This window comes from Polypterus senegalus, chromosome 1, assembly GCF_016835505.1.
Source record: "Polypterus senegalus isolate Bchr_013 chromosome 1, ASM1683550v1, whole genome shotgun sequence".
Lineage (NCBI taxonomy): Eukaryota > Metazoa > Chordata > Cladistia > Polypteriformes > Polypteridae > Polypterus > Polypterus senegalus.
The window spans coordinates 312,245,208-312,264,097 of NC_053154.1; the positions used below are offsets into that span (position 1 = coordinate 312,245,208).

Here is an 18,890-nt window from a genome sequence, read left to right on the forward strand (position 1 = left end):
ACCGTGTGACGTTCGGGAAGTCGGGGAGGTCAGTACGGAATTGCCCCTTTTTGAGAGTTAAGCTTTTATTCGAATCGTAATTCAAAAGGTTGTCCCCATTGGGAGTTGCTTTTAACGTTGGACGGGCGACGGCACCTGCTCGGGTGGAGACAGGGTAACGCAGCCGTCTCTGCCTCTTCCGTAAGTAAAAGAAAATGATTTCTGTTGTGCAATGTTGTTGTTTTTTTTATATTATTCGGGAAATAATATGAAAAATATGGTGTCCATAGGATGGTGTCTACTTGATGCTTAATGTGTACACTCGGGGTTTGGCTGTCATCTCCACAACCCCGCAAAAGCCGAAACTGACGTGAACCAGTTGTTCACAAGGTGCCTTTCGGGGTGCGCACTTCAAGTCGGTGGGTGGGTGCCTCTTGGTGGCATTTAGCAAACATGCTTAGTGTGCGGTTACACTTTTATGATATACTTCTAAAATTAGGGGAAAAAATGCATGCGAATGATTAGAGATAAATATTTGCGAAGGGCGCGCTACTGCATTGTTGTCGCTGCCACCTGTGACTTAGTTCTCGCAATCGGGTCGGCTGCGTGTTGATGGGACCACAGTTCCGTATTGTTATGTTCAATCCGTACTCACAAAAGTAATTAAAAAGGCAGCGTGGAGACCCGAATTAGTTCAATTACTGTACTTCACCTGCGTCTTTGCCGTCAACCCGTCTGATGGAACTGGAATAATACAATGAACTGAATTTTATACTCACAGAGAAGGCTCTTTATCGTATATGACTTTTTGCACAAAGGTCCTCCATGTACAATTGCAGTTATGACTCAAGTACTGGTCTGAAAGGTATATATCGCCTTTCACTAAGCAGGGAAAACAACATAATACGAGGCAGTAAGTCAGTACGCCAAATACGTCACTTTGTTGTTAGCAATGTTGTTCGCACTTTGAAGACTGGCACAGTGCTAAAAATTAAATTGTATCGTTAGCAGGAAGCAGGGTGGTGTCTCGAGCATTGTAATAAGTTCAGGCATTGTTCTGGAGTGACGGGTTGATAGGCGTGGTTATTCGTTAAATCAGCCGGAGAGTAGAGACACGGAGGCGGGCACTCAGACTGCTGCCATGAAATTCAAATACAGCACGATGGACCATTGAGGAGGCAGCGCTAACTGTGCAGCCCAATCAGACGTCTTTTTATATATTTCGTTGGCAGAGTGTCTAAGCAGTTAGCCCAGCTATCTCACTTCACCATAGATTTGTGTGGAGTCCGTACTGTCTACTTATGTATGTGTTGTTTTCTTCCAGTTGTTCTCCCTCCCAAAAACCGTCGGTACTGGCAAAAAATGCAGGTGTCGGGTCATTTTAGGACGTTATGTCATGTAGGCTCAGGTGCCGTACAAATTTTTGAAAATGCTGGTCGGTTGGGGGTAAAAATCTTTTAACACTACAATAACAGACAATGTATTGTTGTTTTCTGTATCGCATCGTTATCCAACCTTCTCTTTGACAGCTCAGCGGGCAGGGAAGTTCAGTCAATAGTGCAGAGTAAAAATAATTGTAAAAAAGAACACAATGTTTGATAACACTTAACACTAATATCAAAAACATGGTGGTGGTAGTATCATGGTTTGGGCCTGTTTTGCTGCATCTGGGCCAGGGCGGCTTGTCTTCATTGATGGAACAATGAATTCTGAATTATATCAAGAGAATTCTAAAGGAAAATGTCAGGACATCTGTCCGTGAACTGAATCTCAAGAGAAGGTGGGTCATGCAGCAAGACAACGACCTTAAGCACACAAGTCGTTCAACCAAAGAATGGCTAAAGAAGAGTAAAGTTAATGTTTAGGAACAGCCAAGTCAAAGTCCTGACCTTAATCCAATCGAAATGTTGTGGAAGGACCTGAAGCAAGCAGTTCATGTGAGGAAACCCACCAACATCCCAGAGTTGAAGCTGCTCTGTACGGAGGAATGGGCTCAAATTCCTCCAAGCCGGTGTGCAGGAATGATCAAAAGTTACCAGAAACATTTAGTTGCAGTTATTGCTGCAAAGTGGTGGGTTTGGTGGTCACACCAGATACTGAAAGCAAAGGTTCACATACTTTTGCCACTCACAAATATGTAATATTTGATCATTTTCCTCAATAAATAAATGACCAAGTATAATATTTTTGTCTCATTTAACTGGTTTCTCTTTATCTACTTTTAGGACTTGAGTAAAAATCTGATGATGTTTAAGGTCATATTTATGCAGAAATATAGAAAATTCTAAAGGGTTCACAAACTTTCAAGCACAACTGTAAGAGTTCACTATATAAGAACTGCTAGGCAAGCTTTTTAAGACAAGACAAGTTAAGGACAAACTGCGAAATGGCCATTGTACATTTCTGTGTGTCAGTGTCAGCATGACATTGGATCTTCATTTCCTTGTTTGGAACGGCATGATTTACCTAAGTGAGGGCCTGCACATGCTGGAGAAAGAGTATAAAGCCTTGGAACATTGCCCGGCACACCTTTGAAGCCGACGGCCTGATGGGAGATAATGTAATCCGATCTTGAAAAGCCTTCCAACACAGTGATGAAAATGGCAGACTCTACACATCTGGCCCCCACTACTCGAAAGGTGTTGTCATGGCTTCCTCGTCTGTTATGCCGCGTAAACCGCCATTGAAGAAAGCTGTTCTTTCTCCTATGTGATTTCTTACCGTCGTATCACTAAGGGAGGGGTATCGCCTTTTAATATCATATCTATATAGTTTCAGGTTATGTAACACGCTGTAATTACAAAAGAACTTATTCCAATCAGGGAGCTAGTGCCCCCTGCTGGATACATAAGCCAACCTAGAGTCATCTGTAGGTTTTCTGATTTCTATAATGATCTTGAAGAGATACTCTTCATAAACTGTATAAAGCAGAAAACAAACACCTCGACATCTGGGAGTCTGTTTGCCATGACACTTGCCTTCAACTGCTCCCCAAACAACAATGTAACAGGTGCTTATAGCTCCTTCTAAATCTGGTGGGCCAACAGGAGGACAATCTCGACCGCCGGTCGCTTACCAATGACTGTCCCATCAGGTCTGGCTCCAAGGTGGTTTAAAATTTCCCTTTTCCAGACATGGTTATCGGGTCTTTGATAATTCTTTTCTTAGAGGTCATGTGAACCTTACAATCTGATCCCTCACCGAGGACTAATTTGTTTTCGGTGATACTACCAGGCGCAATTACCCCAAACAACATAGCACCAAGGATCACTGAAGTGGTGTCACCAGGGTTGGTGTCAGCCCCCAGGCTTCTTCCCGTACCAGACCTTACAGAATCCTTGAGGTCCCTAAGTTTTTCTCCATGTAGGAGCCCCCTTGAATTTTGTGGTTGTGGCAATTGTAGTGACTCTGATCAGCTACTAGTAGGATAGTGTGCTGGTTCAGGGGGTGGTCTTCTGGTTGAAGCTCGTCCAAACAGGAGGTGCTTAAAGACAGACTGGAAATCACTGCAACCAGAAAATCCTCCCCTGATGACCCCTCAAAATCCTACTCTAAAGGGGACATATGCCCCATACCTTGACAAATGTTTAATTACATCTTTTCTATTTTTTTACATTTAGAGCCATGGCAGGTTTAGTGATTTTCTTAGGGTCATGTAATGGCTCAGAAGTGGCAGCATTTTGGCCTCCCGTCTAATGCCTTAAGTAGTGTCCAACCCGGAGGTCTGCGTTCACTAAACTGGGCACAAAGCTCCTATTATCTGTCCTTATTCATCTAATTACCTGTAACATCTGATTTTTGTTATTTTGTAGGCTCACCTGGAGCTCTTAGTACCCTGGAAATGACTGATGTATTGGGTCTACAACCTAGACATGCTGAGCAGAGGTGAGGCCTTTCATTTATTTGAATTTTCTAGGGTGAAACTGGAATACAAAAGTATTCTTGCCTACTAATTCCCTCAATTAGGCTTTAATGAGGCATGGATCTGATCTCAAGTTTCAAATGAGTGACCTGCGGTTCAAGTAAAAGTGTGACTTAACCAAAATAACAAACCTTGCCTTTCTCCCTCAATCACTTAAATAAAGTGTGACAATGTCCCATGTCAGTATTTTATGATTTTCTTCAAATCCCAGGTGATGTGACTAATTTTGTGTTACCCAATTAAAAGGTCACATTTTTCTTTACCTCTGCACTTCTCCATCACTGGGGGGTTATGGCATCCTTGCACAGTGTGCTTATGTGCCATTCCAGGGACAATCATGAGTCTGTACTGTGAGGTCTGTGGTTGACAATGTGAACCTGTTTTTCATCTCTTCCAGTGTTCATCTCCACAGTTTTATGTCTGCCTTTTCATGTCTTTGCAAGTAAAGGTAAGTATTTAAGCAATATATTCTGTCTGTCATCAGTCAGTCATTCTCCAACCCGCTTAATCCAAAACAGGGTCATGGGGGTCAGCTGGAGCCAATCCCAGACAAGGCGCCAGCCCACTGCAGGACACACCCACACACCAAGAACAATTTAGAATCACCAATGCACCAAACTGCATGTCTTTGGATTGTGGGAGGAAACCCACGCAGAAACGGGGAGAACATGCAAACTCCACACAGGTAGGACCCGGGAAGCAAACCCCGGCCTCCTTACAGCGAGGCAGCAGCGCTACCCACTGCGCCACCATGCCACCCAATATATTCTGGAAAGATAGAGAAATTAAAATATAGCTTAAGTGACCATAAGAGAGACAAATTTTGAGAAGTTCATTTAATTGGCTCATTAATAAGAAGGTTCATAAGTAAATGCATTTACAGATTAGTTTATCCTGCTCCTAATTGTGTCCACTTTCCAGCCCAGGCATCACAGGTTTGAGTGAAGGACTAGGATAAGGTACAAATTTTTGGTCTCATTCTGTGCCTGACCTGGAACCTACCTGTTTCATGTTTGACATTTCTTGAATGACAATTAGGTTTCTTATTTATTATACCATTATTACAGTGACTAAGGTGTTCTGTTTGATATTTGCCCTCATTCTGGCACAATTTCTGAATGGCGGGAACCTTGTTCTTTACAGCTGCTATACCCATTGCCGACCATAAGATATATTCCTCACATATATAAGATGGTGGTGCACATCTATTGTAATTTTTGAACTGAAAATTAATAAATGTTGGTTGTTTTACTTTCTTAGAGCTATTAGGGGAAAAACCTAATTAGTGATGGGTATTTCATGAATGATTCATTCTTTTTGAATGACTCATGTCAGTGAATTGATTTGCAAGCAAAAACAAATCTGATCAGTGGAGCTCAACAGGAGCACTCCAGTGCATGCATGGGGCATCTTTTGTTTTGCACGTTGATGTTTGTAGCAGATGTACAAGTGCCACCCAATTCTATTTCACTTCATATATGATTCTTTTAAGTTCCTGCTGAATTCATTGATGATTCTCTCATTCATTATAAAAGTAAAATGCAGTAACAATAGATTTATATTAAAAAGTGGTAATTTTTTCATAAATTGTTTGTGAATTTCCCCTTGGGATTAATAAAGTATCTATCTATCTATCTATCTATCTATCTATCTATCTATCTATCTACTATATAGTGCCTTTCACACATCTATCTATCTATCTATCTATCTATCTATCTATCTATCTATCTATCTATCTATCTATCTATCTATCTATCTATCTAAAGAGAATATATAAAGAAAATATATTTGTGTCTTTGTTCATTTATCAAATTAAATTACAGTCAAACAAAGCCAAACAAAAATTATTATTCTGATTTCTGATAATTATTTAGAACTTTAACACATTTTGTTTTTAGGTTACTGACTTCACAGGGAATGTATCATTCACCAATTCCTTTGAGTTCAAACTGAGCCATTACCTGAGAACACATCACACAATTCTTGCTCATTTGATAGTCAAACTGAATCATAATTTGAAAGCTAGTGTTATAATTCTCATTTACTTTATTGACAAACTGAATCACTAATGGAGAATGAGGTGAGTTATTCTCATGCACTTGATTGATAAACTGAATCTTTACTCGAAACTTTACTGTTCATTTGATTCTTAAACTGAATCAGTACCTGAAAATGACTGTCATGATTCTTGGTCACTGGAGTGACAAAATGAACCGTTACTCAAGAACAAGTCACACAATTCTTGTTCACTTGATTCTCGGACTGAATCATTAACTGAGAATAAGGTCAAAGATTCTCATTTATTTGATTTGCAAAGTGAATTCTGACAGGTGAATAAGGTGTGAGATTCTCATTCACTTGATTGACAAACTGAATCATTACCTAACAATGAGTCTCATAACTCTTGTTCACTTGACTCTCAAACTCAATCATTACCCGAGAGCAAGTGTCATGATTCTTGTTCACTTGATTGACAAACTGAATCATTACCCAAAAACAATTTGCATAATTCTTGCTCACTTATGATTCTGAAATGTATTTATAATATTTTAATTGTGCATTTTCACTATTTTTTATGCTTCATACTTTCCAAAAGGAAACTGTTATATGTAATGAATTATCAGCATGTTTAATTTTAATAATATAATATAATATAATACAGGGTTATTCAAAAAGAATGTACTGATTTCATTACGCAATATTTTATTAAGTAAAAGTAATACAAAACTCCAGCAAAGTCACAAGTATTTTACTCACAAACAAGTTTTATTTCCTGTCTTACAATTGTTCAATGTGGCCACCACCTGCAGCACGGGCAACATCAATGCAATAAGAGAATTCCTCCCAGGCGCGTATCGGCATATCACGTTCCACTGAAAGTGATGAGGTAGTTTTAGAGCTTGTCCATTTTTTTTGGACAATGAGTCATAAAGAATGATTAGTCGCGTCATTCTTCCGGCAACATTCAGTTGTTTGGTGGTTTCGACAGTTTCAAGAGAGTGGGTGTCTGTGTAAAGGAAAATGTCCAGTACGGTATTAAGGGGGCCCAAGACCTTGCTCTTTGTGCTTGGCTTGTGAGATCTCCAGACCTCGCCGTGTGTGATTTTTTCTTGTGGGGATATCTAAAAGATTACATATGTTCCACCGCTACCCACTAACCTCGATGAGCTTAAACATCGAATAACAAAAGCGATCCAGTCAGTGGAACGTGATATGCTGAAACGCGCCTGGGAGGAATTCTCTTATCGCTTTAATGTTGCCCGTGCTGCAGGTGGTGGCCACATTGAACACTTGTAAGACAGGAAATAAAACTTGTTTGTGAGTAGAATACTTGTGACTTGGCTGGAGTTTTGTATTACTTTTCCTTAATAAAATATTGCGTAATGAAATCGGTTCATTGTTTTTGAATAACCCTGTATAATATAATCTATACTAATAAAAGGCAAAGCCCTCACTGACTGACTGACTGAATGACTCACTCATCACTAATTCTCCAACTTCTCGTGTAGGTAGAAGGCTGAAATTCGTCAGGCTCATTCCTTACAGCTTACTTACAAAAGTTAGGCAGGTTTCATTTCAAAATTCTACGTGTAACGGTCATAACTGGAACTTACTTTCGTCCATATACTGTAATAGCCTGCAGCTCGGTCGCCATGTGAGGTGGAGTTGCGTCTCGCATCATCACGCCTCCCACGTAATTGAGTGCCTGCCCATATAAGGTAAATATTCGTGGGTGAAGGACTGTGCTTAGCATATTCATAAGTGCAGCTACTGTGGAAACCCTCCCTCAGCGAAAGTGCGAGAGAAACTTTTAAGTGCTGGGTCTGAGCTAAAATTAAATATAGTCGTGGACATCGCAAGATCGCACAAGATATTCGCGAGATACAAGTTTAATGAGAAGACGCAGGGTATAAAGCCTCGATGCTAAAGACCTGGCGAAGTCATGCCTTCTCTGCTGGCCTAAAAAAATATCTGAATCACAAACTGATGTTAATTATATTTTGTCCATGAATACTTACTAAATAATTCCAAATAGTCTGTCCGCTTCCTTTCATAGCTTTTCCGATGGTTGTGCTGCTTACAGACATGTATTTTCGTATTAAAGCATTTAACCAATCACATTTCAGCCATCATTTGTTGCCAGGCAGAGAGGCCTTCACAATCGTTCTGCAGGCCCTCTAACACAGAATAAATGTCGATTAAACTGTTGCTTCAACCAATCAGATTTTGAGTTGGTGTCAGTAGGGCCCTCTAGCAGGTGTACAGCAACGTCACCGTATTCAGACCCATTGATTGGATAGTTGCCGATATGAGGAACTCTACGAGGCCACTGAACGCACCACAGGCACTCCGAGCGCACTACCACCAACTCCATGGCAGGATTCTGGACAATATTATTTGCCAGACACAGACCAGATTTCAAGACCACGAAAAACTGATGTTTGTCACTCTCCTCAACCCCCAGAGGTTTCGTGAATACAAGAAAAATTTCCCGCATGCAGCCTTCTCCAGTTTAACACAAGAGCCACGGAGCGGTTTTTGATCTGTCTCGGCTAAAAACAGAACTGACTGTAATGTATGCCATGGATGATTTTGCAGGAAAATCTCCCACTGATCTCCTTGACTTCCTTCATCAGAAAAATCTGAATGAGAGCATGGGGCAGCTGTTCACATTGGTATATCAATCAATCAATCAATCAACATTTATTTATATAGCACATATTCATACAAAAAAAATGTAGCTCAAAGTGCTTTACAAAATGAATAGAGTAATAGAAGACACAATAAAAGATAAACATAAGTCAACATTAATTAACATAGAATAAGAGTAAGGTCCGATGGCCAGGGTGGACAGAAAAACAAAAAACTCCAAAAGCTGGAGAAAAAAATAAAATCTGTAGGGGTTCCAGACCAAGAGACCGCCCAGTCCCCTCTGGGCATTCTACCTAACATAAATCATATTTTCATGGAAGGACCTGATGATGATGGTCACGTAGACTTCTGGCTTTCAGTCCATCATTGTTGGAGCATCATGATGCTTTGAGTAGGTGGTGGTGGCGCAGGCCGCCACCACAAAGAAACCAGAAAAAGAAACAGAAGAGAGAGTAGGGTCAGTACGGATTTTAGAGCCACCATGAATAGTTATTATGAAGAATTGAACATACAGAGTATCAGTATTATGTTAAAGTGAAGTTATAAAAGGCCATGTTAAAGTAATGTGTTTTCAGCAGTGTTTTAAATTGCTCTACTGTATTTGCCTGGCGAATTCCTATCGGCAGGCTATTCCAGATTTTAGGTGCATAGCAGCAGAAGGCAGCCTCACCACTTCTTTTAAGTTTAGCTTTTGGAATTATAAGGAGACACTCATTTGAAGATCTAAGGTTACGATTTGGAATATAACGTGTCAGGCATTCCGATATATAAGATGGAGCGAGATTATTTAAGGCTTTATAAACCATAAGCAGTATTTTAAAGTCAATCCTGAATGACACAGGCAACCAATGTAGTGACATCAAAACTGGAGAAATGTGTTGGATTTTCTTTTCCCAGTTAGGATTCTAGCAGCTGCATTCTGCACTCGTTGCAAATGATTTATGTCTTTTTTGGGTAGTCCTGAGAGGAGTGCGTTACAGTAATCTAGTCTACTGAAAACAAAAGCGTGAATTAATTTCTCAGCATCTTTCAATGATATAAGAGGTCTAACTTTAGCTATGTTTCTTAAATGAAAAAATGCTGTCCTAGTGGTCTGATGAATATGCGATTTAAAATTCAGATTACAGTCAACGGTTACCCCTAAATTTTTTACTTCCGTCTTAACTACTAATCCTAGTGCATTAAGTTTATTTCTGATAACCTCGCTGAATCCATTATTGCCAATTACCAAAATTTCAGTTTTCTCTTTATTTAGTTTGAGAAAATTACTATTCATCCATTCAGAAATACCAGTAAGACATTGTGTTAGTGTATCGAAAGAGTCGGAGTCATCAGGTGCTATAGATAAGTACAGCTGTGTGTCATCAGCATAGCTGTGGTAGCTCACATTGTAACCTGAGATAATCTGACCTATATTTGGCGGTGACCATTTCCGTGTACACTGCTTCTGTCGAGCGGATATTTTTAGCCCTAAAGCGAATAAAAACTTATGGCAGAAATACGACAGGGCAGGTTCGACTTTCAGCATTAACTTCGATGGTGATAGAAAGGGGCTTTTTGATGGAACTGAAGCGCACGGATAATACCTACGACAGAGTAATTGAACTGTTTTTGAGGAAAGAGGAGGATGGATTTTATTTACAAATAATCCGAATTTTTGATGAGTAAAATGTTGCGATTTTCCTAAATAATATTGCAAGTTTATGAGTTATTATTGATGTTTATTATGTGTGTCGCGGCTGTGGCTGCAGTAGAAAGAAACTTGTTCACCCCGGTTTGTCTATTCAATAAAGGCATTTATTGTGGCTACAGGAGTTATCTATCTGCGATGCAGTGGCTCTTTATACTGTATTTCTGCATATTAAGATGGTTTTTATAACCATAAATTAATTTCTCAGGGGTGGGTTAATTCAGATGGAGTACTACTGAATGCCTAGGTGTGAGATGCACGGTCCGCCACTGGACCAGATGATACGTAAATTTGATGAACATTACAACCCGAAAATAAACAAAACTGTAGAGAGGTTCAGATTATACTTCTCCCAGTGCGTCTCTCTTAATTCTCCGTGCGGGAACATTATCATAAGGCTTAACAATCTTATTGTTACACCTTCTTCGTGCACTGAACCGTCCTTATTACGAAGTCTTCCTTGCTTTACCGCTGGCTGCTTCTTTCCAGTCACCTTCCTAGCTCTTTATTTAAACAGTTTTCCTTCTCACTTTTCTGCTCCTTTGCTGTCTTCTCCCTTGTCGTTCAAAATACGCGCCTCCTTGCCTTTTTACAGTCAGCTCCCCTTACGTCACACCATGGTACGTTTAGCACAAGTTAATACCGGGAATGCCTGTTAAACATCTTAGATTCACGAGTAGCGATTTGCGCAGTGAACACTTCAATGAATGAAACCTGTTATCTTTACAACGGTTGACAAACACGGAATGTAACTTCATAACAACACGTCCTCCAAATACGAACCTCGTTGAAAGAAATAATGATAATCAAATCCTTGATGACAGCAACATTCATAACAGTGACAAAACAATTACATTGACAATCCTGTTATGTTATTTTTGAAAAGTTTTCTTTTCTATTTCACTACTTCTTTAACACACTACTTCTCCGTTGCGAAGCGCGGGTATTTTGCTAGTATAATATAATATGTTCTTCTTCTTTCGGCTGCTCCTGTTAGGGTTTTCCACAGCGGATCACCTTCTTCCATATCTATCTTTCCTCTGCATCTTGTTCTGTTATACCCATCACCTGCATGTCCTCTCTCATCACATCCATAAATCTTCTCCTAGGTCTTCCTCTGTTCCTCTTCCCTGGCAGCTCTATCCTTAGCATCCTTCTCCCAATATACTCCGCATCTCTCCTCTGCACACGTCCAAACCAATGCAATCTCACCTCTCAGACTTTGTCTCCCAACTGTCCAACCTGAGCTGACCCTCTAATGTCCTCATTTCTAATCCTGTCCATCCTCGTCACACCTAATGTAAATCTTAGCATCTTTAACTCTAAACACCTCCAGCTCTGTCTCCTGCTTTCTGGTCAGTAGCACCGTCTCCACCCGATATAACATAGCTGGTCTCACTACTGTCCTGTAGACCTTCCCTTTCACTCCTGCTTATACCCGTCTGTCACAAATCACTCCTGACACTCTTCTCCACCCATTCCACCCTGCCTGCACTCTCTTCTTTACTTCTCTTCCACACACCCCATTACTCTGTACTGTTGATCTCAAGTATTTAAACTTATCCACCTTTGCTAACTCTACTCCTTGCATCCTCACCATTCCTCTGACCTCCCTCTCATTCACACACATGTACTCTCTGTTGTTCCTACTGACCTTCATTCCTCTCCTCTATTATCTCTACCTATCCAGGGTCTCCTCAACCTGCTCCCTACTATCGCTACAGATCACAATGTCATCAGCAAACATCACGGTCCACGAGGACTCCTGTCTAATTTCGTCTGTCAACCTGTCCACCAGCATTGCAAATAAGAAAGGGCTCAGAGCTGATCCCTGATGTAGTTCCACCTTCGTCACTTCTACCGCAGACCACACCACTGTCACACTTCCCTCGTTCATATCCTGCACAACTCTTACGTACTCCTCTGCCACTCCTACTTCCTCATACAATACCACAGCTCCTCTCTCCTCACCTTGTCATATTCTTTCTCCAGGTCCACAAAGATGCAATGAAACTCCTTCTGGCCTTCTCTATACATCTCCATCAACATCCTCAGAGCAAACATCACATCTGCGGCGTTCTTTCTTGGCATGAAGCCATACTGCTGCTCACTAATCATCACCTCACTTCTTAACCAAGCTTCAACTACTCTTTTCCATAACTTCATGCTGTGGCTTATCAATGTTATCCCCCTGTAGTTACTACAGTCCTGCACATCCCACTTACTGTAAAAATCTTCTTTCTCTCCCATCGCACACCCAACTTACGGTGCATATGCACTAACAACATTCATCATCACACTTCCAATTTCCAGCTTCATAATCATTACTCTGCCTGACACTCTTTTCACCTCCTAAACACTCTTGACATGCTGTTCCTTCAGAATAACCCCTACTCCATTTCTCCTCCCATCCACACCATGAAAGAATAATTTGAACCCACCTCGATCCACCTGGCCTTACTCCCCTTCCATTTAGTCTCACAATATATCAACCTCCCTTCTCTCCATCGTATCTGCTAACTCTATCCCCTTACCAGTCATACTGCCAACATTCAAAGTTTCTACCCTCAGTTCCACTCTCTTTACTTTCCTCCTGTCCTTCTGCCTCCGGAGATGTCTTCCCCCTTCTTCTTCTCCTTCTTCTTCTTTGGCCAACAATAGCCAAATTTCCTCCAGCACCCTGTTAGCTACCAGTACTGGTGGCGGTCGTTGTTAACCCGGGACTGAACCGATCCGGCATGGAAATTTGTATTGTTTTCTGCATATTGATTTGGCAAAATTTTACAGCGGATGCCCTTCCTGACATACCCCTCCCCATTTATTCAGGCTTGGGACCGACATGAAGAAACACACTGGTTTGTGCATCCCCTGTGCCTGGGTTATAATATAATATAATATTTATGAATTATGTGACCATACAGTCATGCAGTGATTTCGGACACTATTTTGGAGCGGCCATTTGCCTGTATCCAGGTTACCTGTATGTGGGTTACAAAGTTTACAAGTCATTGCAATTGAGGCTGTCAGTCTGGTGTAGACTGGTACACATACTTGCGGGTAACGAGTAACACCAACCGATCTTCCTCATCTCGGTGGTAAGTCAGTAGTATTTCTCAGCCACAGGATCATGCTGCAAGTGGGTTACAGGTCACAAGGTTTCTATTGTTGGCTCGCAAGTGGGTCACCTAATCAATCTGAAGTGCTGTATAATTTATGTTTATAAGTGAGCTTGTTTCACCAAGGAAGACTCCCAATCAGACTCATTGCTGGTTTGCAGCTACTGAAAGTGAGTCATTGATGAATTTAAAGAGGCAAAACTGGAGAGCAGGACCATAAATGTTGAGAAACACTGATGTAAGGAAGGTGGTGCAATCCAAAAACGTAAGAATTAGCCATGTGAAGCAGCGCCGATGAAAACAAACCTTAAAGGGCCCTCCAAGAGTCAGAAAACATATAAGACTCAGTGAAATAAACGGAGTGACATTAATAATAACAATAACAAAAAGATTTATTACTTTAGCTGGTTTTGGCAATTTCTAGAACATTTTCATCCTATTAGTTTCCTATGACCCTCAGGCATAAGTAAGAATCCCCTTAAATCAGTCAGCTGTAAATTGACACATGACTGTATACGTTGTGAGTTATGCAAACATGATTTATTTATTTATTTATTATTAGCTGCTCTGGGTCCTATTAATGGATCAAATAAATCAAATGGGGTGGCACGGTGGCACAGTGGGTAGTACTGCCACCTCGCAGTTAGGAGACCCGGGTTTGCTTCCCGGGTCCTCCCTGCATGGAGTTTGCATGTTTTCCCCGTGTCTGTGTGGGTTTTCCGTCCAAAGACATGCAGGTTAGATGCATTGGAGATCCTAAATTGTCTCTGGTGTGTGCTTGGTGTGTGTGTGTGTGTGTGAGTCCTGCAGTGGGCTGGCGCCCTGCCCAGGGTTTGTTTCCTGCCTTGCGCCCTGTGTCCGCTGGGATTGGCTCCAGCAGACCCCGTGACCCTGTAGTTAGGATATAGCGGGTTGGATATCGGATGGATGGATAAATCAAATGAACAGGTGATGTTCAAGAATACAGTCAGTAAAGTGAATCAAAGTCCCCACCACTGTACACAGGCTAGTAAAGGACCTGACTTGCTGAAAATCCACGTTTCACATTTTAGTTTAACGTTGACTTCCCGTCCAACCCCTGACAATGAGTTTGCTTTTACCTTCGGGGCCTACCATTCCTAGGTATCACCATCTTTCCCAAAAAACTTCCTCTCTTTCAAAAGAGACAGTACCCGTTGCAGTCTTAGCAGGCAGTGTATACTTTGCAAGATGCTGTATAATATAAAAATGGATTGCTGCATATTGCCACAAGCTAAGACACCCACCTACCATTCAGTCCTAATTCAGTGCTTGAGCTGTCTGCCTTTTTTGCTCTTTAACTCTTTTAGTGCTAATTTTTTTTTGTTTCTTATCTCCCAGGGCTGAATATTTTTCCAAAAACTAACATTTTTTAAAAAAGAACACAAAGCAATTGTTTAACATATCAAATCAACAAAAAATATTTACTTTTGACAAATATTACCGTCTTGCATGTTGTATGAGCCTGCATACTCTATGATTTCACATACATATCACATACATTTTACACAGCAAAGTCCTGCAAAGTCTGATCTCGGTCCAAGCAGCCAATTTCAGTCATTGCCACATTGCACTGCTTACAATACGTGTTGCTTTGGTGCCTACTTTTCAATTGTCTGTTGCTGCACTTTCTCACATATATTGTTAGTGTGTACTGTAGAGACAAGTCACCCTTTTGCCATCGTGCCATTCCACTGCCACCAAGTTTTCTGCCCGCATGAAAACCGTATTGTCACCTCTTTTCATCTTCTGAAACTTTATGAACTTTATGCATGGCATTATAGCCTGGCTCACCCCATGGGATTTGCTTTTGTTTATTACAGAAGTGAATAAAACTTTGCAGCAGCACATGTCCTATCACCATGCTGCATAACCTGTCCAAAGCCACCAGGGGACAAAGCACGTTTGGACCAATGCTCCTTGAAGTTATATCGCCAGTTCTGTCCCATCTCTATTTGTAATACCACAGCACGCTTCATCTCGTCTTTTGTTGTGGGTTTACACTTTGAAAAACGAGAATGCAATGCAAACACAGCCCGCGATTCAAAAAATTTCTCTGCCTACCGATTTGTCTCGTCTGACGGTAGCTGAAAAGCAGCATCAGGAGAGAGCAGCCTGAAGTACAGCAGCTGGTGATCTGTCGTGTCCAACAGCAAGCCATGCCGTCTTGTGAAGTCCAGTAGCCAGATCGGCTCTCAACGGATCAATGTCTGTGTATTTATCCCACGCGAACCTTGCCGTAGATGCATCGGCTGCGCAAAGGCGCTTAACTGGCAGCAGATCTGCTGGCGCGGCATCGGCTGGTGTTTGATCAGCTGATGCAGGCTTCTCACTCTCTTGCTCGATCTCCTGATCACTGTCAATAAAATCCGATATTGAAAAATCAGAGTCCGACTCCGTGATAATGCGCAAAACATTGGCTGGCGAGTGTTTTCTTTTCTGCACTCGCTTCGCTCCCTTGTCACATGTCGATGCCATCTTGCCATTGTTTACATTTCGCAACTCACGCACACGCAAGGATTAGTTGCCCAGTCAACGAGTCTAACATTCCTCCAAGCACAGAGGGAATACCTGTGATGTGACAGTGAGATTTGTCGCCATTAACAGCTGATTATCGCCTTCTATCCCTGGATGTCGACTTTAGTCGACATGCGCCCTCAACCCCTCCTGTCGACAAAAGTCGACATCCGCCCTAAAAGAGTTAATACAGTTTTTAACCAGCGTGGATTGCCCCTTGAATTTTATTTGTGAATTCAACAATGAGTTAATTTGGAATCAATAATGATGGATTTACATGGTACATTTCTTAAACTTTATGTAATCTCCACTCTTATCATGCCTACTACGCCAGCAGCCCTCTCATAACCATGTCTTCTGTTCTCATCAGCGTCACATCACACCATCACCGTACCTGCAGGTGAAGATGTTCTTCTGCCTTGCACGTTTCCACCTCTGGACTGGCATGACCCTAGAAACTTCCTAATCATCAAGTGGCAGCACGACTATTCCATTATTTATCACTATGAAGATGAGGAGGAGAGGCCAGAGCGGGGACTGGAAAAATACAGAGGAAGATTTCAGCTGTTTCACCGAGAAGTCGCCAAAGGAAATGCATCAGCACTTTTGAAATCCATTCATCTGACAGATGCTGGGGAGTACGTGTGTATGGTCATCTGGAGGGCCGGTCATGAGGAAATTCAGATGCAGCTATCCATAACTGAGAAGCACCTCCCAAGTGAGTATCAGGAGGAGGAGAAAGAAGAGGGTCCTTACAGAATGAATGGTCCCTTTGCCATCCATTTCACATTCTCACATGTAGTGGCTGGCCACCATCTTAGTGATCTGCTATCACGCAGTGTTTGACAGTGGGGCTCTCCCTATTTCAGCCTCACTCCAATCTGCTGCTCCCCACCTGAGCAAATCCTGGGCAGTCCAACAAATGTCACCGGTGAGGAAGTCCCCTCTTGAGTTTCATGTCCAGCAGCTCTGAGTGTGTACGTGCAACTGATAGGACTGCTGCTTGAGTAAACTTCTCACTGGTTACATTTTGCTGCTTCATTCAAGATTCTCTCGGGGGAGACCAGTGAGTGTAGTGAGGGATGAAATAGAGAAGAACGGAAAGAGAGAAGGCAGATTTTGATTTTGTAATAGCTATGATGTATCACCAGTGTTACGTTTTGACAGGTTCTGCCAAAATAATGACTGCTGTTTATTTCTCCCTTAGGAAATCAACTATTCATCTTTGGCTTGTTCAGTATACTCACGGTGATTGTGTACACTTCAGTTTTTAAAGGTGAGCATCCTACCAATGCCAGGACTATTCAGTTGGCAGCGGCTCAGCCAATGTTAGAGCTTTGAGCTTTCAGAAGGTCACATATATCTCTGTTTCAGCAGACAGTTGTCTTTCTCCAGTACCTAAACTGAGTCTCACTCACACCCTCAAGTGACTGAAATAGTTAGACAATAGTATTTTTTTTAAAGAATTCGGTTCCCCATTTTTTAAGAATCCATAAGAGTATTGGGTTTAAATACGTTGTTACCATCTTACGGATAGCCTTGTGATCTGTTGGTAGTGTCCTCTTAAGGTCCATCATGAATAATATTGGAATATCTAATTAGATTTAAATTTGAAGTGTCTTTAAATTTGACCAGTAGGGGGCGCTAAATTTTGAACCCCCCCACCCCACCATTTGGGATCAGAATTTTGGAACAAAAAATTGAAAAATATTGTAGATTTATAGAATTTGAATAGTTGGATATGGTTAGGACAGATTTAAAAAATCCTTTAGGCTTAATAAATAATTAATAGAATGGGTGATTTCTTTAAAATAATGCAATTATAGGTAGAGCAGTGTATCCATGCATCGGCCTTCGGACTATAATCCCCTACCTTAATCCTGACCCCTTCTCAGGGGTTTGATATAATTAGTCAGATGACTCCATGCTATTTTTGTCCCATGTGGACAAAAACATTGAATTGAACTGAAATGTACAAGTGAAACCTGTATGTCATATTGTCATTGGGTGGGAGTACAGCAATGAGCACTCAGGCATTCAAGGTCCTGCTGCCTAAGTGTGCCACTGCTCCAACGTTGGGATGGACGTTTGGAGGATGTGCCTCTTTATTGTCAAACAAGTTTTCTTTCTTTTAATAAATAAACATTCTTTATTTTCTGTGTCCTTTTAAATAATACAGCTAAGCTCCGATGGATGCATCACAAGTCTCATGACCAATCAAAGTGCTGAAAGGGTCTGGCGGGTGACAACAAAATGCCATTGTGTCTGCTCCCTGCTCTCCTGTGCTTTACAAAGGTAACGTCTACACCCCAAACATCACCAATATGGAAGGATAACTCCTGGATTTTGTCTGTAAAGCATTATGAAAACTATTGATCCACTTCACAATGGGAGTGGCCAATCAAAAAAAAAAATGATGTAACTATCTTACTTTCCAGAAGATGGATGACATGAGATGGAAGTGGGGGGAATCCCTGGAGGAGTACTTAAATGCTCGGTGCAGTGAACCATTTAACAGTAGAATTACCAGAGCCTATGAAAAAACTCGTAGATCCGTCCCACCTTAAATTGCTTCTTAAAACCATTCTCACCTCTCTACAAGCGTCTTTTGTAATCTAAATGTGCTGATAAAGAAAACTGTAAGTATCCTCCCACCGACTTAGAACGTGCACAAACTTCTCCCAGCTTATGCCTCGATTATCTGGGAGTGAAGTGGAGTTTTAGAGTGGAAATAATAGATCATTATTTGGAATACACGCATTTCACGTGTGTTCCGTTTCTACAGTAATCCGTGTAAACACATTTTTAAAACGGAAACGTTTTTCATACTGTAGTAGTAAATGACAAAATGTAGGCATAAACTATATAATGTATGAAGCCTGAAGTCCAAATATCAAAGAAACACTTTCACAAAAGGTACAAATATAACAGAACAAGTATGCTTTTATTCAAAAATATAACTGCAGAAAAAAGCCGCCTTAGCACGCCACATTGA

General features: G+C 41.2%; 2 protein-coding genes across 2 annotated transcripts in view; one reads left to right on the plus strand and one right to left on the minus strand.

Moving 5' to 3' along the window:
• LOC120515174 (CD276 antigen homolog) overlaps positions 1-1,083 on the minus strand; it is a 62,418-nt gene extending 61,335 nt beyond the window's left edge. Inside the window, exon 1 of the mRNA XM_039735934.1 lies at positions 759-1,083. The gene's annotated coding sequence lies outside the window, so the exon portion shown is untranslated. The remainder of the gene's footprint in view (positions 1-758) is intronic.
• On the plus strand, positions 10-18,314 carry LOC120515190 (CD276 antigen homolog). The gene is made up of 6 exons (XM_039735944.1): positions 10-180; positions 3,792-3,864; positions 4,299-4,349; positions 16,266-16,613; positions 17,103-17,171; positions 18,075-18,314. The coding sequence occupies exons 2-6, from the start codon at positions 3,828-3,830 to the stop codon at positions 18,122-18,124; spliced, it is 555 nt and encodes a 184-aa protein (XP_039591878.1). The 5' UTR covers positions 10-180; positions 3,792-3,827; the 3' UTR covers positions 18,125-18,314.
• Positions 18,315-18,890: the final 576 nt, after the last annotated feature.